The 24,590-nt window shown below is 39.0% G+C and overlaps 1 protein-coding gene across 1 annotated transcript in view; it reads right to left on the reverse strand.

Annotated features, from left to right (window-relative positions):
- Nucleotides 1-121: 121 nt before the first annotated feature.
- The window catches only part of LOC107572116 (neurexin-2-beta-like), a 101,638-nt gene continuing 77,169 nt past the window's right edge, over nucleotides 122-24,590 (reverse strand). Inside the window, exons 3-5 of the mRNA XM_016258531.1 lie at nucleotides 14,442-14,613; nucleotides 9,635-9,724; nucleotides 122-456 (exon numbers count right to left, since the gene is read on the reverse strand). Of these exons, the coding sequence (XP_016114017.1) occupies nucleotides 122-456; nucleotides 9,635-9,724; nucleotides 14,442-14,613 (597 nt within the window). The remainder of the gene's footprint in view (nucleotides 457-9,634; nucleotides 9,725-14,441; nucleotides 14,614-24,590) is intronic.

The following is a 24,590-nucleotide window of genomic DNA, read 5'->3' on the forward strand; positions in this document are numbered from 1 at the left end:
CACTCACTCACTCACTCACTCAAACACGCACACACACACACACACACAAACACTCACTCGCTCACTCGCTCACTCAAACACGCACAGTCACTCACACACACTCACTCACACACTCACTCACTCACTCACTCACCTGCGTGACGCTGTCTCTCATGGTGGGCGAGCGTTGTTTGCGGGTGGTGGTGGTGGCCATGGTGGTGGTGGTCTCCATGATGGTGGTGGACATGTCTGCGAGTGGCGTGGTGGAGGTGGTGTCGGTGCTCATGACGGAGGGCACGTCTCCCACCAGACGCAGGTTCCCCTGCACCTGCACGTTCGGGTCGCCCTCCGCCGCCAGCTTCAGCACCTGCAGGCCATTATAGTACAGCCCCGAGATCTGACCCTGGAAGTTACGGCCCTTCTCACCGCCGCCCACCTTAATGAACGCCTGGCTGTTGAAGATCGTCAGCTGCCGACCTGCGGAGACCGAGAAACACACCCCAGCCATCAGTGTCCAGTCAGTGATGGAGAAACACCGCAAACCTCCGGCCCGATAACACGCCTGATCAGCTCTGAAACCACAGCCGGACACTGAATGATACAGGTCTTTCTGTATCAGTAATATTATACTGTAATATTAATCTTAATATACTGCCCTGTTTCATATTAGTGTGCATTGTATCCTATGACTTGGCTGTTATAATACATTAATGGTAAATAAATAAAAGTGGAAAACAAAGAAAACCAGGAAAAAAAGAATAAAAATTAAAATAAAAACAGAAAAACAAACTAATTACTAAAAAAAAGAAAGAAAAAAAAAATCCATATGAATTCAAATATTAAAATATAAAAAAAACAAACATGTAGAAGAAAAAAAACAAATACATTATTCAAAATCTATTTGTCTATCTATCTATCTATCTATCTATCTATCTATCTATCTATCTATCTATCTATCTATCTATCTATCTATCTATCTATCTATCTATTTTCAGTCTGATTATATCTATGTATCTATCTATCTATCTATCTATCTATATGCGTGTGTGTGTGTCTTATATGTATCTTATTGTATATTTTGATATAATTATGTGGTTTTGTATCATCTAATACTGTATCAAATCACAACTGAAGTTAGTGGTCAACCTCTCTTGTGTTACCGAGAGTGAGGTTTGCTGAGTATCAGCAGTTTCTCTCTCATTCATACGCTATCATCATCATCCTCATCTCCATGGAAACGTCACGCGGGCAGAATGACCTTTGGAGGGTTTCAGAGACGAGAGATGGACAGAATGATGAAGATGGGAAATATTCATAAAGCAGCTGATGATGAAAGAGGGACAGAAAGCAAAGGAAAGCGGTTTGTGAGACTGACGGTGTTTGATTTTGACGGTTTTAATGCTTTAATGTTGCCTCTGATGATGATGATGATGATGATGGATTAGTGAGGAGATGAAGAGCACACACACACACACACACACTGGGTCCGTCACACATCTCCACCTCTGTGAATGTGTTTGACTGTCTGATCCTGAGTAATAAATTCATTAAAGTTCCTCTCTTCTCCTCCTGTGAGCTTTTCACATCCGACCGTTCAGAGCGAGCGACCGGAGAGGTCTCTGTCTGATTGAGCGTCTGACGTCATATAACGGATCTGAGCACCACTAAGAAATCCCCAAAGAATGGAAACATCCAGCAGTGTGAATTCATGATCTGAGCTCCGCAAAAACATCCCCCATCATCTGGAGAAACATCAGCGAGTCGAGTGAAGACGCTCTGATTTCATCAGTGATTCTGAGGACAGAGAGCCTGAGGAGATCAGTGACCCGCAGGACAAACACCAGCAGAGAGAGAAAGAAGAAGAGAAACACATATAAATCATCTGAAATAGAAAGAAAAAAAAAAATAAATGAACTTTTCCACGACATTCTAATTTATTGAGATGCACCTGTAGATAAAGAAAAATAAAAATAAATAAAAACTGAAAAAAACTAAGAAAAACTTATAATACAGAAATAATACACATAAATAAAAATGACAAAAAGAAAGAATAAAAAAAGAAAAATAAATAATAAAAAAGAAAGAAAGAACGAAACAATCAGAAAAAGAAGGAAAAAATAAAATAAAAGAGAGAGAAAGAATCGACTGACTGACAGTGACTCTGAAGATGATCATTCTGTCATCATTTACTCTCCTTCATGTCATTAAACCTGTATGACTTATTATCTTTGGTCAAACATAAAACACTGAGACATTTCTCAAAATATCTTCTTTTACGTTCTTTGTTTGCTTTCTCTTCTTTAAATGATGACAGACTGTTCATTTGTGGGTGAACTGAACCTCTGAACACTGAGAGCAGAGCGAGTGCCGTCTTCTGTGCAGATGAGTTTCTTCTCTTTATAAAGGCAAAATAAACTCACAGATGAAAGACGAGTGAAAAGAGCGGTGCTCCGTAATTACAGAGTGTGTGGACTCACTGCACTGACTAATGCACAAACGGCCTAAAAGCTGCTGAGGTGTAATGATACCTGTATCTCTCTCTCTCTCTGTGTGTGTGTGTGTGTGTGTGTGTTAGAGTGTGTGAGTGTGTGTGTGTGTTAGAGTGCATGTGTGTGTGTTAGAGAGTGTGTGTGTGTGTGTGTGAGTGTGTGTGTGTTAGAGTGTGAGTGTGTGTGTTAGAGAGAGAGTGTGTGTGTGTGTGTGTGTGTGTGTTAGTGTGTGTGTGTGTGCGTAGTGTGAGTGTGTGTGTTAGAGAGAGTGTGTGTGTGTGTGTGTGTGTGTGTGTGTGTGTGTGTGTGTTAGAGTGTATGTGTGTGAGTTAGAGAGCGTGTGTGTGTGTGTGTGTGTGTGTGTGAGGTCGTCTCCTCTGATCCAGAGCACTGGAGTGGGTGTTTTATCTGGTGACCCGTGTCCTTCACCAGCAGGCATGAAGGTAGTGAAACTGAAGTTCTGGTAAGAAAGTTTCCTCTGCTCACATGCTTCTGCTGCGTCTGCTTTTTCTGAGATGTTTCCTCCTCAACAACACACAGATGAAGGGAATATGAGCGGTTGCCGGGGTCACAGGTTGTTGCTATGGTGGCTTTTAAAGCATCATTATACCGTTCTGGGTGGTTGCCAGGTAAAGTCCATCCTCAAGAAGTCTTTATTATGTAACATGTATACAAGATGTCTGTATTAGTGATGCACTGAAATTAATTTACTGAAAACAGAAAATAATATTTGTTTAGTAATCAATGAATTATTCAAATAAATAAACATTTAAATTGCACAGAAGGCAGTTTTTATATCAACTTTTAATGGTATATTCATTTGTTGTTGAGATACAAACATTTAAATGCAAGCTATAAAAAAATCATATGTTTTCATGACATATTCAAACATGCATTAAATACTGAAGAACAGGTTCAGTAAAATATAATGAATATGTAATATAGTGCATATATTGTGGGAAATTATTTATTTAAAATTAATATATTAATTATTTGTCTAGCTGAATATGGCGTTTATAGTGATTGAATGCCTTTTCTGTGGTAAATGTGACATTATTGATCTCAAGCTGTTTTATTGACGTATATCTGCGGTTGAATCAATGATTAGTGGCTTCTATGATTCATGATCGATTTCAGTAAGTTGTAAGTTTATTTGCTGCTGTAACTAGTAGTAAAGAGGAAGAGATGATCAGTGATCTGACGCCACACATTAAATAGCCACAAAATCATGTTTACTCTTTGAATTTATTGATAAAAACTGACAGAATGTGTAAGATGAGACTTTGTTTCATATTCAAAGTAACATATAATGTTTAGTTATGCATCAGCTGAAAACAACAGAATAAAAGATCTCGGCTCATCAGAATGATCTATTATCAAAACCAGAAATACTTTTTCAGCTGCCATAATTTCAGTGCACCACTAGTATATATATACTATATATATATATGTGTGTGTGTGTGTGTGTGTATGTGTGTGTTTGTGTGTGTGCATCTGATCTGTGATGGACTTCACTGGAGCTGTGACACAAACACAAACCAAAACTGACTTTCATTAACACGGAGAAGTTTTCATCCATCACCTCTGTCAGGATGAAGAGAGAGTCCGGTGAGAATCTCACGTGTTTCTGCAGGAGTCTGTGTGGAAACCCACGAGCTTTTCTCCAAGATTCTCTGTTGTCTAATAGCAAAGCCTGTGTTTCTTCTCTCTGGAGTCATTTAAAAGTGAGAAAGTGTTCAAACAGAGCCCAAGCTCAGTGATTTAGTAGCAGCGCCGGGCGCGCTTCTGCTGTAAAACAAATGTGTTCAGCGCTCGCATTTCCCCGCTGAGGTCTTTCTTCAGGAACCGAAATAAACAGCACAAAAGAAATCAATGCGCTGCGGTTATTTGTAATCTCTGACTGCGTCTCTCACAGCGGCGTCGGCTCTACAATAAAAAACGGGAGATGGAGGAGCATCGGATACAGGAGAAGAGGAAATGATGGAAAGTCATAGGGGACGTTTAGAGCGTGATGAACGCCAGCGAGAGGACGAGGGAGAAAAACCGTGGCTCTGAACGGCTTCTGCTGGAATTGAGCTGTTAAACCCTTTTTTCCTCTTCATTGAGCTGTGGAGGTGCTGCCATCCTGAATTTATAACACTGACACCATCGCCGCTCGAGAATGCTCTATCTGATCTAACTCAACGTCAGATGAGAGAGAGAGAGTCGTTCTCACACATTCACTGGCCTTTTCCACATGAATCCTGGAATACTGTGACGGACCCGGTGCAGTCTGGACTGTCCTCATTACCCTCTCCAGTCCACATCAAACTCATTCACAACTCATGCTTCTGCTGCGTCTGCTTTTTCTGAGATGTTTCCTCCTCAACAACACACAGATGAAGGGAATATGAGCGGTTGCCGGGGTCACAGGTTGTTGCTATGGTGGCTTTTAAAGCATCATTATACCGTTCTGGGTGGTTGCCAGGTAAAGTCCATCCTCAAGAAGTCTTTATTATGTAACATGTATACAAGATGTCTGTATTAGTGATGCACTGAAATTAATTTACTGAAAACAGAAAATAATATTTGTTTAGTAATCAATGAATTATTCAAATAAATAAACATTTAAATTGCACAGAAGGCAGTTTTTATATCAACTTTTAATGGTATATTCATTTGTTGTTGAGATACAAACATTTAAATGCAAGCTATAAAAAATCATATGTTTTCATGACATATTCAAACATACATTAAATACTGAAGAACAGGTTCAGTAAAATATAATGAATATGTAATATAGTGCATATATTGTGGGAAATTATTTATTTAAAATTAATATATTAATTATTTGTCTAGCTGAATATGGAGTTTATAGTGATTGAATGCCTTTTCTGTGGTAAATGTGACATTATTGATCTCAAGCTGTTTTATTGACGTATATCTGCGGTTGAATCAATGATTAGTGGCTTCTATGATTCATGATCGATTTCAGTAAGTTGTAAGTTTATTTGCTGCTGTAACTAGTAGTAAAGAGGAAGAGATGATCAGTGATCTGACGCCACACATTAAATAGCCACAAAATCATGTTTACTCTTTGAATTTATTGATAAAAACTGACAGAATGTGTAAGATGAGACTTTGTTTCATATTCAAAGTAACATATAATGTTTAGTTATGCATCAGCTGAAAACAACAGAATAAAAGATCTCGGCTCATCAGAATGATCTATTATCAAAACCAGAAATACTTTTTCAGCTGCCATAATTTCAGTGCACCACTAGTATATATATACTATATATATATATATGTGTGTGTGTGTGTGTGTGTGTATGTGTGTGTTTGTGTGTGTGCATCTGATCTGTGATGGACTTCACTGGAGCTGTGACACAAACACAAACCAAAACTGACTTTCATTAACACGGAGAAGTTTTCATCCATCACCTCTGTCAGGATGAAGAGAGAGTCCGGTGAGAATCTCACGTGTTTCTGCAGGAGTCTGTGTGGAAACCCACGAGCTTTTCTCCAAGATTCTCTGTTGTCTAATAGCAAAGCCTGTGTTTCTTCTCTCTGGAGTCATTTAAAAGTGAGAAAGTGTTCAAACAGAGCCCAAGCTCAGTGATTTAGTAGCAGCGCCGGGCGCGCTTCTGCTGTAAAACAAATGTGTTCAGCGCTCGCATTTCCCCGCTGAGGTCTTTCTTCAGGAACCGAAATAAACAGCACAAAAGAAATCAATGCGCTGCGGTTATTTGTAATCTCTGACTGCGTCTCTCACAGCGGCGTCGGCTCTACAATAAAAAACGGGAGATGGAGGAGCATCGGATACAGGAGAAGAGGAAATGATGGAAAGTCATAGGGGACGTTTAGAGCGTGATGAACGCCAGCGAGAGGACGAGGGAGAAAAACCGTGGCTCTGAACGGCTTCTGCTGGAATTGAGCTGTTAAACCCTTTTTTCCTCTTCATTGAGCTGTGGAGGTGCTGCCATCCTGAATTTATAACACTGACACCATCGCCGCTCGAGAATGCTCTATCTGATCTAACTCAACGTCAGATGAGAGAGAGAGAGTCGTTCTCACACATTCACTGGCCTTTTCCACATGAATCCTGGAATACTGTGACGGACCCGGTGCAGTCTGGACTGTCCTCATTACCCTCTCCAGTCCACATCAAACTCATTCACAACTCATTTTATAATGATCATTGTCATCATAATCATAATCATTCTATAATGATCATAATTCTATAAATAATCTTAATCATTTCTATAATGTTATACAGACATATTCAGGACTTTAATTGTTTTTCGTTTTAAAACAAGACACTACAGGTGAATGGGGGGGGGACTAATAGATATCACCATACTTCCCCCAGTTAAAGAATCACAGTATATTAAAACAACTGCTTTTGTATTACAAGTTTGATCAAATATTATGTTTAAAATAGGTTAAACATGCACTAATTTGCAGAAATGTGCAGAACAGAAATGTAAAGTCAGGTTCATAATTCTTGTTAAATTTTGTTGACATATTAGAGCTAAAGGTTTTTACTGAGGGGATTTTATATTTTTCTTTTTATCACTCCATAAATCAGAAAATACTGTTAACAGACAGAAAAAATAAATTTTCGCCATGTTTTTTAGGAATAAAATGTTATAAAAACTCATGTGAATGATATATCAACAAACCCCACAGTAAAATCCTTCAGAATATAGAGAGGAATACAACTGCTAAGTTTGGTGTCTGTAAGTGCAGCTGAAGTGGAGATAAAACTTTTAAAGGTATGGATTGTAATTGAAATATACAGATGCAAATAGATAAAGTGTAATGAAATAAACAATTAGATGTGTAATTTGGGCCTTTTCTTTCCACTAAATTCACTAAATTAAAGTTGCCTAAAATATCAAAACTAAACTAAAACAAAAAAAAATAGTTTTGCCTGTAGCGTTTTGCCTTAATTTAACATTTTCCTGCATGATTATGGGGACTAGTAAAAATGATTTATTTCTTTAGAATGACGTCACTGATGGTTCATCCTCAATAACAGCAGGAATTAATGTCTGATCTTGAGTTAATGAGTTCATAGTCCAAACTGCACTCGCAGACAAACACATGACGCGTCACACAGTAAATCAGCACATCATTGCTTCATCATTGACTGTCAGACGTGTAAATGTTAAAGGGACCGTATTCTCTCTGCAAATGCTACAGAACAATGAGCAGAGCGTTTGCTCATGAATCACAAATATCGTTCAGTGTTTAACCCTCTGAGTTTCATTCAAGCGTTACGTGCGGGTTAGTTTGCGTTCTGTTTAGACGGTTCGATCTGCTTTGACTAATTCTTCATCAGATCCTCGTTCATTCAGTTATGTGAGTTTAGAAACAGGTTTATGACTGAGGGCTTCAACTTAATCTAATCCAATGAAAACTAACTCCTGCCGGCTGAAGAGGAGAAGAGCGGCGGCCCTCAGGGTTTAGAAGAACGGTTGGTTAAATTCTGCTTAACCTTTACGTTTTCACTGTCGGTTAACACTCAAACTCTTTTAACCCTTTGAGTTGACAGACTGTCCTCTAATCTGATATTCTTACTCGCGTCGGCCACTTCCAGCTCTTTTACAGAAAGGGACAGGTTAACCTTAAGATCTACTGACAGCATCCAGTCAGCAGTTTTATTATATCAATATAAATGTCTGTTTTATATTTCCTCATGAAACTTTATGAACTTTTGCCCACACTGCAGAAAGTGAAGTTCTTCCTGAGTGTTTTTGTCTTGTTTTTCAGCATAAACATCAAAGCATCCTTAAATCAAGATACATTTACTGAGGATCTAAAATGGCCGAAGATAAGAAGTCTTATTTTCTGAGAAATTGATCCAAATTAAAAACAAGCAGCTGGCAATGACGTCAAAAAACACAGGTTGTCCCTTTGAATTAAGTTTATTTTTTAAACTCATTTGGCAGATATTTTTTGGTAACTTTGAACAGTTTCTGAGAAAACAAGACCTCTCATTTAGCATCTCAAGTAAATGTATCTTGATTGGCTGAATCACTGATTAGTGGCTTCTATGATTCATGATCAATTTCAGTAAGTTGCTCTGTTTCTGATGTTTCATCATGTTTATTTGCTGCTGTAACTAGTAGTAAAGAGCAAGAGAGGATCAGTGATCTGTCGCCACACGTTAAAGAGCCCCAAAACATCATTTATTGTTTGAATTTAGTGATAATACAGACAGAATTTGTAAGCTGAGACTTTGTTTCTTGTTAAAAGTAACAAAACATAAAGATTATTGGTGCTCTACAAATAATGTTTAGTGAAGGTCTGCTCATGCATCAACTGAAAACAGCAGACTAAAATATCTCAGCTCATGAAAATGATCTATTATTTTGGCCAAAACTAGAAATGTTCCTTGATTTAAAAATGGCTAGAGGTTTGTGCTGTAAAGCAAGACAAAAATACAGAGGAAGAACATCACTTTCAGCAGTAAATAAGACACATGGCATCAGTTTCAGCAGTAGGCTGGAACTTTTAAATAGTTCAAATTGCCCACATGTTGTATTTTTTCATGCTGCATCAAAATCCAACAAAATACCTGTGTGTGCAACAGAAAGATGTGCTAATCAAAGCTAAACGAACTACTGTACTGGAGCTTTTGCCGGATGTGAATTACCAGGAAACTCATTTAAGACAGTTAGTTAAGACCTTCTGGACTCAAAGGGTTAAAGTTGGAATCAATTTAGAATGACGAGAGCGAAGATGAAACAGAGGCACTGAAATAGAGTCCCTTTAACTGTGCAGTTTCGATTGTTCGAACTGTTGTGAATCAGTTTCTGCTCGATAGGACGTTTCACAACAGTAAACAGCTGTGCGTGTTGTTGGGAGGTTAAGGGAGGGTTATGTGGGGGTTATTGGTAAGGTTAATACTCTGGAGAAGTGCAGTCCCATCGTCAGGTGACAGGTCTGAAGAGCGCAGCGTTCTGATTAGTCTGAGTATTTCACAAATGTAATGCACACTTCTTTAGGTGCAAACTACAAATGAAGAGTAGTAAGACACTAGAAAGTTTGCTTTCTCATCATTCTAAATCTCGCTTCTGCTTTTCGCATGCTCGCCGTGGGCCTGCACTTCATCCAGAGATGTGTTTAGCGTGATTAGACAGACCGTTCGTTAGTGGGGTTTGGTGCTGTTTAATTACCTTTGTCGAGTAGCCACTCGTCAACTACCCGACCGAGTCGGTACGGGATTCTTTGCCTAGCAATAGCCAGCCGTTCACTATCAAAGCTCCCTTTGAAGAACAAACAAATTCAACAGGTTACAATCTGGAAGGTCAAAGGTTAAAGATTAGAGGTTAGAGAGAACGCCTTTAAAATCAGATTTAACACCCTCAAGGCTTTAAACATGGTTTGGAGGTTAGAAAGTCAAGCAAGCTCTGGTTACCATGTGTTTTAAACATGAGTTAAGCATATTTATGAGTCATTTTAGAGGTTGAATGTTACTTCTGGATAATTACAGTGCATTAAAGAGTCTTGGTGAACGTGGAAAAGCAACCATCATCGTTCTCATTAAAAATGCATAAGAACATTTCCATACCAGCGTACTGGATCGACAAACAGTCCTGCTGAACATCAAACAGCGAGACTCCAGGAAGACGTTTTCTGTGTGAGGTCAAATGATCAAACGTTCTTGAGCGCTGTGATTCACAGCATCACATCGAACCCGTTTCACTTGTAGATACATGAGGACCTAAACATGCACTGAGAGAGAAAACCACAGCGATACGTCTGCCTGCGTCGCGGCGGAGATCACCCACCCCTCGTTCTCTCTCTGAGTGAGAGTTGGCGTCATGGTGAAATCAAACTTGTCAGTTCTTTCATTAGCTGCAGCCATCTTTCCTCTCTCTCTTTAATGAAGTCACTCGTAGCAGAGCGACTGCCTCTTAATTGCTCCTGCAGCTCGACTGCAAATGATCTAATCAAAATCCCCACATGCATCCCCACCCAGCCTTCGCTTACAGCACCTCGGCGTTATTAGACAGATCAAATAAGCCTGGATCGAATGTAAATACATTGAGCATTGAGGAATGGATCGTCAGCTGGTTCTGCTTCAACATCCCGATTCTACACTGAGCATCAGCGCTGGACCACACGGGCTCGTCTCGCTCCTCAAACACAGAAACACATTATGATCACGCATGTGTGTGTTTATGGGCTCTGACGGCGGCTATCAGATGGTTTCTTTCAGGGGTGTAAAATACGTTTTACTTGATTACTGTACATACATATTATTTTGGCCAATTTGTACTTCACTCAATTGCAATTTAAACTGTATACTTGTAGTTTTACTTAGAACAAGACCAAACTTAGCAGTTTTATTCATCTCTATATTCTGAAGGGTTTTACTGAGGGGTTTGTTCATATATCATTCACACGGGTTTATATCTAGCATTTTATTTCTAAAAATGTGATTTTTTTTCTGTCTGTTGAGAGTCTTTTTCTGAGTTTTCTGATTTATAGAGTGATAAATAGAGAAATACTTTTTTAAAGAAAAACTAACTCCAGTATGTCAAAAAAATCAATCAAGAATTATGAGCCTGACTTTATCCAGTGTTTAGAGTACTGTTCTGAAATGAATGCTTATTGGTGCATTTTTAACCACAACATTTCAGAAAACGTAAAACAGTAATACAGAATGAACTGTGATTAATAAAATGGGGAAGTATTGTGAAAGCTATTTGTTGGTAAAACACTTGTTACTCTTTGTAGATTACTTCTGCTGTTGTAACACTTGATTACAATTTCAAGTTGTACTTCTTTACTTTCACTCAAGCCTGTTTTTGGCAATATACAGTACTTGTACATGGAAGTGAGAATTGAGAATTTCTCTCCCTACTTTCACTTCAGTCATTTATTTTCACTGGTCTAATTTTTACACCCCTGGTTTCTGTTATATTTGAGATCGGCGTGAGACTGAGCGAGTGTTTGTGAGGGAGAAACAGCCTCACAGCGTTTATATGAAACACATCAGAGGCGTTTTATTCTCCCGTTTCACAAGAGTCTTATCTTGGAAAGTGAAATCCTCATTTTGTGCGGAGGAAACGCTTTGCTCTTTATCAGCGGTGTCATTTCAAACGCAGCAGCTCGTCTTTGTGTAACTGGAAATACAGGTCTGATTGTGACGGTGATGTGATGAAGGCAGAGATCTCACGCTGAGCTCCTCATGAGATTCTCTCACACTGACACACAGCAAACACAGTCCTCACACTGACCACATCCAACATACAACATCCACAACTGCATACTAAACCATCATCATCAGCCACTCTGCTTTTACACACACACACACACACACACACACACACACACACACACACACACACACACACACACACACACACACACACACACACACACACACACACACACACACACACACACACACACACACACACACTAGGGGGCAGTCATGTTTTATTCTCAGTTATAGCGTGTACTGAAGCCAGTGTTATGCAACTGATGTGTTATGTACGGTGGCCGAGAAGTGCAAAGCAAATCACTATTCTGAAAAAAAATATTAATGATTGAGCTATGGCCGTTTGAACATTACTGTTGTGCTTATATTGTATAATTGCATAATTTTATTATTAAGTTCATAGGATTATTTTTAATTTTAGAGACATAATTCATAAATTTACCAAAGATATTTAGATTTTGTAAAATAACAAAAACAAACTGAATGTCTCTGTTTCCTTTCCTAGATATTTGGAGCATGCCACAATGAACAGAAACTCTAAATTTCTTTCGTTTTTTAATTTGTAATAATTAAGTGAAATTTATTTTGCGCATAGGCCTAAATATTCCTTTTTATGTATAGGTGGTTTTATAATGTTTTCTCTGTTCACAGAAGTGTGATGTGCATTGTGTGAAAATACAATGAACTGAGTATGTTAACTCTGAAATGAGGGAAACTCTGGGCTTTCCATTTCAGAATGGGAGGTTAAAGAAAAGCAGTCAAGCCAATTTCTGAAAGAGAGGTAATGTATACTCAGGGTCAGTTACCATGGTAACTTACTCTTCTGTGAACCGAACCTGGGGTGCATTTCCCAAAAACAACTATGGTCACAAGTTCTGCTGTTACCAAAAGAGTTCAGTGAAACTAACGACCATAGCTAGCAAACAATGCTTTTGGGAAACGCATCCCTGGTTGGAAGCAGCTTTTCTTCACTAAACTCAAAGTTTCTTTCGGTCTCCTCCCCTTGTTAAAAGCGTAAGCGATGCTTAAATACCTAATTCATTTATTCACACTGCAAAAATGCTTTTCTTAGTGACTATTTTGGGATCTAAATTAAGTGCATTTTAATTAAATCTAGAAAAATGTTTTTAATGCAAATGGAAACAAGATTTTTTTTCTTACGCCATTGGCAGATCATTTACAAAATAAGAAACAATACACTTAAAAGACTAAATACCTTATGTCATTTTTCTTATGTAGAAAATGCATCTTGATATAAGAATCTTTAGATATTTTTACTGGAAACAACAAGACAACAATACTAAGTAAAGCATTTTTTGCAGTGCAGGTGCATTCATTCATTGCACATATTCTCATCATGCACACACTGTGAAAGTGACAAAAATGGCATGTCCTTTTATACAGAATCCTGTAGATGAGGAGGCTACATTAATTCGTAGGGAGTCACATAAACATCTTACCGGCAGCATCACACCTCACCTATGACAGCTTCATGTGCAGCTCACTGCATCTCATTCACAATCAAACAATAATTCATGAAGTACTTCAAAGGTCTCCTCGAGTATCGACTCGCTCTGAGAGACCTGAGAGAAACAGATGATCGGGCTACAGTAACTGTGGCGTGATGTGAAGAAAGCAGTTACAAACCAATCAATCTCACCCTCAAAAACAGCTTTCTACTGCAATACTGATCAAAGAAAATATAAACCAGGATAAAAATAAATACTAAATAAAATAAAAATAAAACACAAATATAAAATAAACACTAAGATAGTTTGCTTCTTGTCAATTTTCTTTATTGTCCTGTGCCAATAAATGCAAAAAACAAATAAATAAATAAAATATATTTGTAAAAATTACAAATACAAAATAAATAAGTTACAAAGTAATAATTATGCTTTAAAGTACGTATTAAAATAATAATTATAATAATATAAATAATTAAAATAATAAATTAAATATGTAAAAATAATCCACACAAAACATAAATGGCCCCACTGTGAGTAGGTCTTGTAATCGCACTAATGCTGCGTTCATGTCACGACAGAATTACCGTAATTAAGTTAGTTGCGGTTCAAATGGGAGCTGTTCTCATCCTCAGACGAGGAGCGTTGCATTCTATGGCACAGCGGATTCCTGTGGAGTGTTTAGCAGATATTCTCACACTGTGTGATTAAGACATTAACAAGAGTAAACCACAGCAAACCTCAGTGACCTTCAGCACTTATCAATCTGCTGCCATTAAATACAGCCTGTTACTATGACAACAACTGGGATCAGTGAGGATGCACTGGACCTGCAGGAAGCGCCGCCCCCTCATCCTACCCACAATTGCACTGCAGACTCCCTCTGCGCTAACTGGGTCACTGGATATTTATATTTCTCCAGTCCACACTGCTGCTGCTGCTCACGTCATTAACACACACTCACTCACTCACGCACGCACGCACACACACACACACACACACACACACACACACACAAACAAACAAAAACAAATAAATAAATACCCAGTAAAAAAAAATCACACTGAATCAAAGCTTTCGGACAGGTCAATCTGATTTAACCAGGAATAAGTGTCTATAAACAAAACAGGTTTGGTGTGACGTCTTGAATCATTAACACAGATTAAGATGGTTATTTAGCACAGAAAACGTCTTCCTCAGAGAGAGACAGAGAGACACGTGTCTGTCTGTCATGACCATGATCACACGTGTGTGAGTGAGTTATGTGAGTATGTGTGTGTGTCTCACCTGAAGGGAAGCGCTCTAGCACGGGCAGATTGTCCACCTGTAGTGTGGCGTTCCCGCCGCTCCGTGTGAATCTGACCACATGATACTTCCCGTCGCTGACCATCACGCCGCTCTCCTCGATGACGATGTCGTCCGTCCCCACGTTAAAGATCACGCCGACCCTCCCGCGCTCCTGACACACACACACACACAGAGAACTCATCACTGACTCTCACTGCAGAGACACTGCAAAGGTCAAACTCATTTCTATCAGACGCACTGAAGTTCAGCCAGGCTAAGATGGAAAAATGAAAATGGAAAGAGAGTCACTGTTAAGAATATCTTGTGGAAGTAAATTCCACTGATGAGGAGCAGCATAGCTGAAGGCCAGAGTACCCATGGAAACCAGACGTGTACGAGGAAGAACTAAAGATAATGTAGACAATGATCTAAGAGTTCAAGAGGGAGTGTACGTTAGGAGTAAGTCAGATAAGTAAGAAGGAGCCAAGTTATGTAATGCCTTATAAACAATAAGCACAATTTTTAATTCAAAACGCTGTTTAAAAGGAAGCCAGTGCAGTTGTTGAAGAACAGGACATATGTGTTCCATAGTAGGAGTTTGTGTAATTATTCGTGCGACTGAGTTCTGCACTAACTGTAACTTGTGTAAAAGTTTAGCAGGAAGACCGTAAAAAATTAGCATTACAATAGTTAATTTGTGAAGTGACAAGAGCATGGACCATAATAGCAGTGCTCCTTGTTATGAGGGCTGGGTGGAGGCAATTAATATTGCGTATATGATAATAAGACATCCAAGTAACCTTGATGATATGTACTTCAAAAGACAGAGTATTGTCCAGGATAACACCCAAGCTCTTTACTTGTGTTGAGGAAGTGAATATAGGACCATTGATACACATAGAAAAATCACTGGTATTCGACAAATTATTTTTTTGTACCAACAAGAAGAATTTATGTTTTACTACTGATAAGTTTAAGAAAATCGCTTGAAAACCAAGCTTTAACTTCAGACAAACAGAAAGAGAAGATGGAGGAAGTTTAGAGGTAGGTTTTGAAGACAGCTGGGTGTCATCCGTGTAACAATGAAAATGTATACCGCATTCCCTGAAAATGTTTCCAAGGGGCAGTAGATATATGATAAATAATAGCACTGAAGTTCAGCCAGGCTAAGATGGAAAAATGAAAATGGAAAGAGAGTCACTGTTAAGAATATCTTGTGGAAGTAAATTCCACTGATGAGGAGCAGCATAGCTGAAGGCCAGAGTACCCATGGAAACCAGACGTGTACGAGGAAGAACTAAAGATAATGTAGACAATGATCTAAGAGTTCAAGAGGGAGTGTACGTTAGGAGTAAGTCAGATAAGTAAGAAGGAGCCAAGTTATGTAATGCCTTATAAACAATAAGCACAATTTTTAATTCAAAACGCTGTTTAACAGGAAGCCAGTGCAGTTGTTGAAGAACAGGACATATGTGTTCCATAGTAGGAGTTTGTGTAATTATTCGTGCGACTGAGTTCTGCACTAACTGTAACTTGTGTAAAAGTTTAGCAGGAAGACCGTAAAAAATGAGCATTACAATAGTCAATTTGTGAAGTGACAAGAGCATGGACCATAATAGCAGTGCTCCTTGTTATGAGGGCTGGGTGGAGGCAATTAATATTGCGTATATGATAATAAGACATCCAAGTAACCTTGATGATATGTACTTCAAAAGACAGAGTATTGTCCAGGATAACACCCAAGCTCTTTACTTGTGTTGAGGAAGTGAATATAGGACCATTGATACACATAGAAAAATCACTGGTATTCGACAAATTATTTTTTTGTACCAACAAGAAGAATTTATGTTTTACTACTGATAAGTTTAAGAAAATCGCTTGAAAACCAAGCTTTAACTTCAGACAAACAGAAAGAGAAGAAGGAGGAAGTTTAGAGGTGGTTTTGAAGACAGCTGGGTGTCATCCGTGTAACAATGAAAATGTATACCGCATTCCCTGAAAATGTTTCCAAGGGGCAGTAGATATATGATAAATAATAAAGGGCCCAGAACTGAACCCTGTGGGACACCTGTAGTAATATGTGATGACTTAGATTTAAACTGACCTAGTTGAACAAATTGAGTACGACCCGAAAGATAGGATGTGAACCAAGCCAGAGAAGTACCTACAATTCCAATAGACTGGAATCTAGCTAATATAATTTTATGGGAAATGTTGTCGAACGCTGAAGTTAGATCAAAAAGAATTAAGATAGATAAAAGTCCTGAGTCAACCACTACCAATAAATCATTAGAAATCTTGACAAGGGCAGTCTCAGTACTATGACAGGTCAATCGCGACGGACCCCCCTGCCTCTGCTCCTGCTTCTCCTGTCTCTTTGGCTCAAGCGGAATATCTCCACTCTCGGATTATTATCCGGCCGCGCCGTGAGGGCGCAAATACTGCCAACCTCTGTCCTCTGAGCAAAGCATCTGCTTTGCGCACCATTCTACGCTTCCCAAAAATTGCCCTGATAAACGCTCGCTCTCTGGTGAACAAGACATACATCCTGAACGATTTTACCACTGCTCACGACCTGGAATTTCTGTTTATCACCGAGACCTGGGTGAAGGTAGGGGACCTCAGTCCATATTCTGAACTTTCCAGCCAACTATCACTTTTACAATGCTCCGCGATCATCAGGCAGAGGCGGCGGGCTAGCTATCATTGCTAAAGATTCTTTCAGACCTCGATGCCGACTGTTATCTTCCGCCACCTTCACGAGTTTTGAAGCTGAGATTTTACTTCTGAACTGGTCTGACCCTGTGGTCTTAGCTCTGATCTATCGGCCACCACATCTAATCAAAGACTTCATAGTAGAGTTTTCAGAGTTTGTAGGGTATTTGATCACTAAATGTATGTTGCCCCTCTAAGCAGCTAACTCCTGATTTTTTAAACATCAATGACTCTTTTAACCTGCTGCAGTGGGTTAATCATCCTACACATACTCATGGACACATTTTGGACCTAATTTTGTCACATGGTCTATCTGTAACTGACGTTGAAGTCTTTGATTCTGTCATCTCTGATCATTTTCCTGTTTTATTTAAATTGTCCCTCCCACTGCCTTCTCTTAAACCTGCCTCTGATGGTACACAAGCCCGTGAATATTTGTCTCATTTTTGTGAGGATTTTGTCAAGTTCTATAATGAGGTCAACCCTCTTTTATCATTAGAGTCTTTATTATCTGATCTTGATGCTGAAAATCATTTTATTTTTTTAAATACTGCATGGACAGATATTTTAAACCTTACAGCTCCTTTTAAGCTCTTTAAGCCAAAATCTACGTCTAAATTGGAGCCATGGGTTGATCATAGTATTCGTTCCTTGAGTCAGGCATGCAGAAAAGCAGAAAGGAAGTGGAAAAAGGACAAATTCCAGATTTCTTATGAGATCTTAAAGAATTGCCTATCGTCATACCAGTATGCTGTTAAGAAAGCCAAGGCTTCTTATTTTTCTAAACTAATTGGAAAAACATCACCACACCCCAAAAGCTCTTTTTCCTGTTATCAACTCCATTCTAACCCCCCCTGTAAATTCTCTTCACTACCCGTCTTTGGCACTTTGTAAGGATTTCTCTAGTTAATTTGGCAATAAAGCTTCAAGTTTGAGGGCCCAGTTTCTGGTCTCAAATCAGGAGATGACTTCACCTGTCCTGTGGACTTCTTTCAATCCTGTCTCTCTACATTCTGTAAAGGAAGTAATGCTTAAACTTAAACCCTCCTTTAGTTCGCTTGACACTATACATCCTTACTATTTGAGACAAATATTTGACACTGTCGGCCCTGGGCTGGTGTCGCTATTTAACAAATCTTTGCTTGAAGCAGCTGTACCTTCTAGTTTTAAAACTTGATGCCTCTATTTCATCACATTTTTGTCCGATCTTCATTTTGCCATTTATTTCCAAGATATTGGAAAAAATTGTTTTTACAGCTCCAGACCTTCCTGACTGACAATCATATTCTTGAGAAGTTTCACTGCACTGCACAGAAACCGCTCTTGTAAAAGTTCTTAATGATATTTATATGGCAACAGATTCGGGGTCATTTTAGTAATGTTAGACCTGCCCTCTGCTTTTGATACCGTCGATCATGCAATCCTTATCTATCGGCTGGAGTATTGCGTTGGGCTAGGGGGGACTGTTTTAAGTTGGTTTAAATATTTTTTTAACCAATAGACATTTCTCTGTAAAAATAGGACGTTTTCTCTTTGCAATCTATCCTGTGGTGTGCCTCAAGGCTCTGTTTTAGCTCCTGTCCTTTTTTCTCTCAATCTTCTCCCTTTGGGTTCCATTTTTAGGAAACATAATGTCTAATTTCATTGCTATGCCAATGATATGCAAATCTATATGCCTGTGTCTAGGAAAAATAAGAGTGCTCTAGGCAACCTAACAGCATGTCTTGAGGATGTGAAAGCTTGACTTGCCAAGAATTTTCTGAACTCAGACAAAACAGAAGTCATTGTTTTTGACCCCTCAGAATTCAGGCCAAGAAATCACCTTGACCTTGAATCTTTAAATCAACTCCTCTTTCCCCAAGTACGTAATCTAGGTGGGATGGTAGATAGTTGCCTCTAATTTGACAAGCAGATTAGCACGGTCATTGGGTCCAGCTTTTTCTTTCTTCGTTCTCTATCGAAAATCAAATCCTTTCTTCCTAAGCGCTCTTTGAAGATCGCTATCAACACTCTTTTTACCTCTCGCCTGGATTATTGCAATTCCCTCTATTTTGGTATATCTAAGTCCCAAACGGCACATTTACAGGTCATTCAAAATGCTGCGGCGAGATTCCTGAAAGGAAAGAGGAAATCTGATCACGCTACCCCCCTTCTGAGATCCCTTCACTGGCTTCCGATTAATTTTAGAATTGAGTTTAAAATTGTATTACTGTATATAAATCATTAAATGATTTAGCACCTTCTTATTTGTCCAATCTACTTCACCCCTACTTTCCCACCAGAGGTCTTAGGTCCAAAGATAAACTCCTCCTTCAGATACCCAAAATCCAGCTAAAATCGAGGGGTAACCGAGCCTTTGAAGTGGCTGGCCCGACACTGTGGAACAAGCTCCTACTCTATATTAGATCGGCTTCCACTTTGTCTGAGTTCAAGTCATGTCTCAAAACTTATTTATTTTCTGTTGCTTTTAGTTTATAAGAGTGTTCTGTTTTAACTGTTTTGCTGCTATTAGTGTACTTATTTTTTTATTTTATTCTAACTTGTACAGTAATGAACTGATGCAGTTCTTTGAAAATAATGGATTGGATTTAAGCAAAGTTGTGTCAGTTGTCACTGACGGGGCTCCGTCAATGGTTGGACATCACAGAGGCTTGATTAGCAGGCTTGCTGCTGTCAACCCAGCACTCATAGCATTTCAAGGCATAATTCATAAATCGGTATTGTGTGCCAAACTGTCTGGAAAAATGAAAGAGACGATGGATACTGTGATGAGGCTGGTAAACTTTATTCGCATGAGTTCTGGTCTGCAACATCGCCTTTTCTGAGCCTTGCTGGAGGAAATGTCAGCAGAACAGCATGATCTTTTACTGCACAATGATATCCGATGGCTGAGCAAGGGCCGTGTGCTGGAGAGAGTGTGTGAACTTCAAAGTTAACTTTGTTCATTTTTAAGCAGCCATCAAAGCCAAAAGGCAGAGAAATTTCTGATGTTTTTGAACGACAGCACAGAGATGGCATACGTGCGTTTTTTTGTGCGATATCATGTCTCACCTAAATCAGCTTAATCTTGCAAGGCAAGAACCACACTATTGCAGACATGTACGAAGCCGTTGAAGCTTTTCGTTTAAAGCTGACACTGGGAGAAAGCTGCACTTTCCGCATTTGCAACAGCATTGTGAGAAACACCAGATGCGAGAGGACCCGTTAATGCGCGACTTCGTCACGAGACTGGCAAAGAATTTCGAGGAGCAAATTAAAAGCTTTAACCTATCGCGTGAACTCCTTCTCTTTCTAAGACAGCCGTTTTCAGTCCCAGCAGATGGGCAATAGACTGGTGAGGCCAAACGCCTGGTTTTAACCTTAAATGAAGCATCTTTGCAGCTGGAGATTTTGGAAATGTCAAAGTTTGATTTGCTCAGAGAGCAACACAAGGAGGCTAGTGTGCTAGTCTCTCAAACTAAATTCAAAAACAGCAGAATCATTGCAATGTTCCTACTTTCGTTATTCCCCTCCACTTACATATGTGAGTCATCGTTTTCTATAATGAACATCATCAAGAACCAGGATAGAAACGGACTGTCCAGTGTGCATCTTGATCAGTGTCTCAGGATTGCTACAACAGAATATAGCCCCAACTTCCGAGGCATTGCTTCAGCCAGTCGCTGTCACTTCTCTCATTGAATGGTGAGTACATGTCAATTAACGCTGTTACACTTTGACAAAATCTAAGTAAGAATAATAAAAAATAGTAATTCTGATAAGTCTAATAATTGAATCTGCGATTAGGGAAAGTGAAGAAAAGAGATCCAGTCTGGAAGTGAGCAAGAACAGTTGACTTGGAGGCAGACATGGAGATCCATTTATTAATTTTTTTATTAATTTGTTTATAATACTCAACAGACAAAGTTATTTAGTATCTGAATACAAAATGTTCATAAATGTTTGAATAAAACAGACTAAGGAGAAAAAAAAATCTATTTATATTGTGCAAAAAAAACAACAGCAACAACAACAATAATAATAATAATAGCAGAGCAAACATTGTGGTCGGTGGCCCTTGGCTTCGTATTGTTGGCAGAATTTGGCCCTTGTTGAAAACTAACTGAGGAACCCTGTCATACGTCATCCGCCCGGAACTGCTTCCATTTACAACAGTGAGCTTGATTATTAAGTTTTAAATATTTCTTACAAAAACGCATCGATTCGCTACAGGAGGCCTTTGTTCACTCCCTGGAGCCGTGTGAGACACTTTGTTTTATGGATGGGCGACTTTTATTTCACTTCTTTTGGACTGAAGCACTGCAACACCCGCTGACTGCAATGATAGAACTTGGAATAGCCAGGACAATTTTCAACATAACTCCGACTGGATTCGTTTGAAAGAAGAAAGTCATATACACCTAGGATGCCTCGGGGGACAGTAAAACGCAGCCTAATTTTCATTTTTGGGTGAACTAACCCTTTAAGTCAGCACTCGTGCACTCTAGAGATGGTGCGCTCAAGCACACTCAAAGCGCACACACACATAACATTCCCCACGCGCCTGCGCTGTTGTTAGCGGACACTTCTGATGACGAAAACTGTGCTACGAGGACAGTGTGCAGACCGTCACAGAATGCAAACAACCGAGGTACACTTTGGGCTTAAGGCCACCTCACAGCTCGCGAAATCAGGCTAGTGATGTGTGTAAGCTATTGTGCAACAATCGTCCCATTATAAAAACAAAAATGCATTGCGTGATCAGACATTTAGGTGAGATAATTATATATTTTTGAAAAATAATAAAAAAAACACACTATTGCAGACATGTACGAAGCCGTTGAAGCTTTTCATTTAAAGCTGACACTGGGAGAAAGCTGCACTTTCCGCATTTGCAACAGCATTGTGAGAAACACCAGATGCGAGAGGACCCGTTAATGCGCGACTTCGTCACGAGACTGGCAAAGAATTTCGAGGAGCAAATTAAAAGCTTTAACCTATCGCGTGAACTCCTTCTCTTTCTAAGACAGCCGTTTTCAGTCCCAGCAGATGGGCAATAGACTGGTGAGGCCAAACGCCTGGTTTTAACCTTAAATGAAGCATCTTTGCAGCTGGAGATTTTGGAAATGTCAAAGTTTGATTTGCTCAGAGAGCAACACAAGGAGGCTAGTGTGCTAGTCTCTCAAACTAAATTCAAAAACAGCAGAATCATTGCAATGTTCCTACTTTCGTTATTCCCCTCCACTTACATATGTGAGTCATCGTTTTCTATAATGAACATCATCAAGAACCAGGATAGAAACGGACTGTCCAGTGTGCATCTTGATCAGTGTCTCAGGATTGCTACAACAGAATATAGCCCCAACTTCCGAGGCATTGCTTCAGCCAGTCGCTGTCACTTCTCTCATTGAATGGTGAGTACATGTCAATTAAAGCTGTTACACTTTGACAAAATCTAAGTAAGAATAATAAAAAATAGTAATTCTGATAAGTCTAATAATTAGGGAAAGTGAAGAAAAGAGATCCAGTCTGGAAGTGAGCAAGAACAGTTGACTTGGAGGCAGACATGGAGATCCATTTATTAATTTTTTTATTAATTTGTTTATAATACTCAACAGACAAAGTTATTTAGTATCTGAATACAAAATGTTCATAAATGTTTGAATAAAACAGACTAAGGAGAAAAAAAAATCTATTTATATTGTGCAAAAAAACAACAGCAACAACAACAATAATAATAATAATAGCAGAGCAAACATTGTGGTCGGTGGCCCTTGGCTTCGTATTGTTGGCAGAATTTGGCCCTTGTTGAAAACTAACTGAAATTTGTTTATAATACTCAACAGACAAAGTTATTTAGTATCTGAATACAAAATGTTCATAAATGTTTGAATAAAACAGACTAAGGAGAAAAAAAAATCTATTTATATTGTGCAAAAAAAACAACAGCAACAACAACAATAATAATAATAATAGCAGAGCAAACATTGTGGTCGGTGGCCCTTGGCTTCGTATTGTTGGCAGAATTTGGCCCTTGTTGAAAACTAACTGAGGAACCCTGTCATACGTCATCCGCCCGGAACTGCTTCCATTTACAACAGTGAGCTTGATTATTAAGTTTTAAATATTTCTTACAAAAACGCATCGATTCGCTACAGGAGGCCTTTGTTCACTCCCTGGAGCCGTGTGAGACACTTTGTTTTATGGATGGGCGACTTTTATTTCACTTCTTTTGGACTGAAGCACTGCAACACCCGCTGACTGCAATGATAGAACTTGGAATAGCCAGGACAATTTTCAACATAACTCCGACTGGAATCGTTTGAAAGAAGAAAGTCATATACACCTAGGATGCCTCGGGGGACAGTAAAACGCAGCCTAATTTTCATTTTTGGGTGAACTAACCCTTTAAGTCAGCACTCGTGCACTCTAGAGATGGTGCGCTCAAGCACACTCAAAGCGCACACACACATAACATTCCCCACGCGCCTGCGCTGTTGTTAGCGGACACTTCTGATGACGAAAACTGTGCTACGAGGACAGTGTGCAGACCGTCACAGAATGCAAACAACCGAGGTACACTTTGGGCTTAAGGCCACCTCACAGCTCGCGAAATCAGGCTAGTGATGTGTGTAAGCTATTGTGCAACAATCGTCCCATTATAAAAACAAAAATGCATTGCGTGATCAGACATTTAGGTGAGATAATTATATATTTTTGAAAAATAATAAAAAAAAATTTTTAATTAAAATAACATACAAAAAAAAATGGTAAAATAAAATAATAACGTAAAACAATAAAATAAAATAAAAATCAGTAATCTTTGTTCTTTTGTGGTCCTGGACACCTGATAGACTGAAAGTGCATCACTCTAAATGTGCTTTAGTTTTTACACAATGAAATGCTGCATCATCTGGATCATGCCAAGATGGATGTTCATGCAAACAAATGTTTACTGTCACCGAGAGTGCAACAAACACACTGCAGTGCTGACAGCAAACTGACAGAGCACTGAACAGAAAATAAATAATGCAAATGCTCGAGGAACTGCTGCCAAAGCAACCGACACATTCAACCAGAAACGAGCCATCAGTGTTCTGAATCCATACAGAGACCAGGGCCTGTATGCATAAAACTTCTCAGAAATGCTCTTAAGAACAGTCTTAAGCTTTGACTTAAGTGTCAAAAAATTCTTAATAAAAAGTAGGACTTTTCTAAGAGGAGACTTTTAAGACCGTCACAGAATGCAAACAACCGAGGTACACTTTGGGCTTAAGGCCACCTCACATGCAGCTCGCGAAATCAGGCTAGTGATGTGTGTAAGCTATTGTGCAACAATCGTCCCATTATAAAAACAAAAATGCATTGCGTGATCAGACATTTAGGTGAGATAATTATATATTTTTGAAAAATAATAAAAAAAATTTTTTAATTAAAATAACATACAAAAAAAAA

The sequence above is a fragment of the Sinocyclocheilus grahami genome, unplaced genomic scaffold (genome assembly GCF_001515645.1).
Source record: "Sinocyclocheilus grahami isolate Dianchi unplaced genomic scaffold, SAMN03320097.WGS_v1.1 scaffold1701.1, whole genome shotgun sequence".
NCBI classification, from domain to species: domain Eukaryota; kingdom Metazoa; phylum Chordata; class Actinopteri; order Cypriniformes; family Cyprinidae; genus Sinocyclocheilus; species Sinocyclocheilus grahami.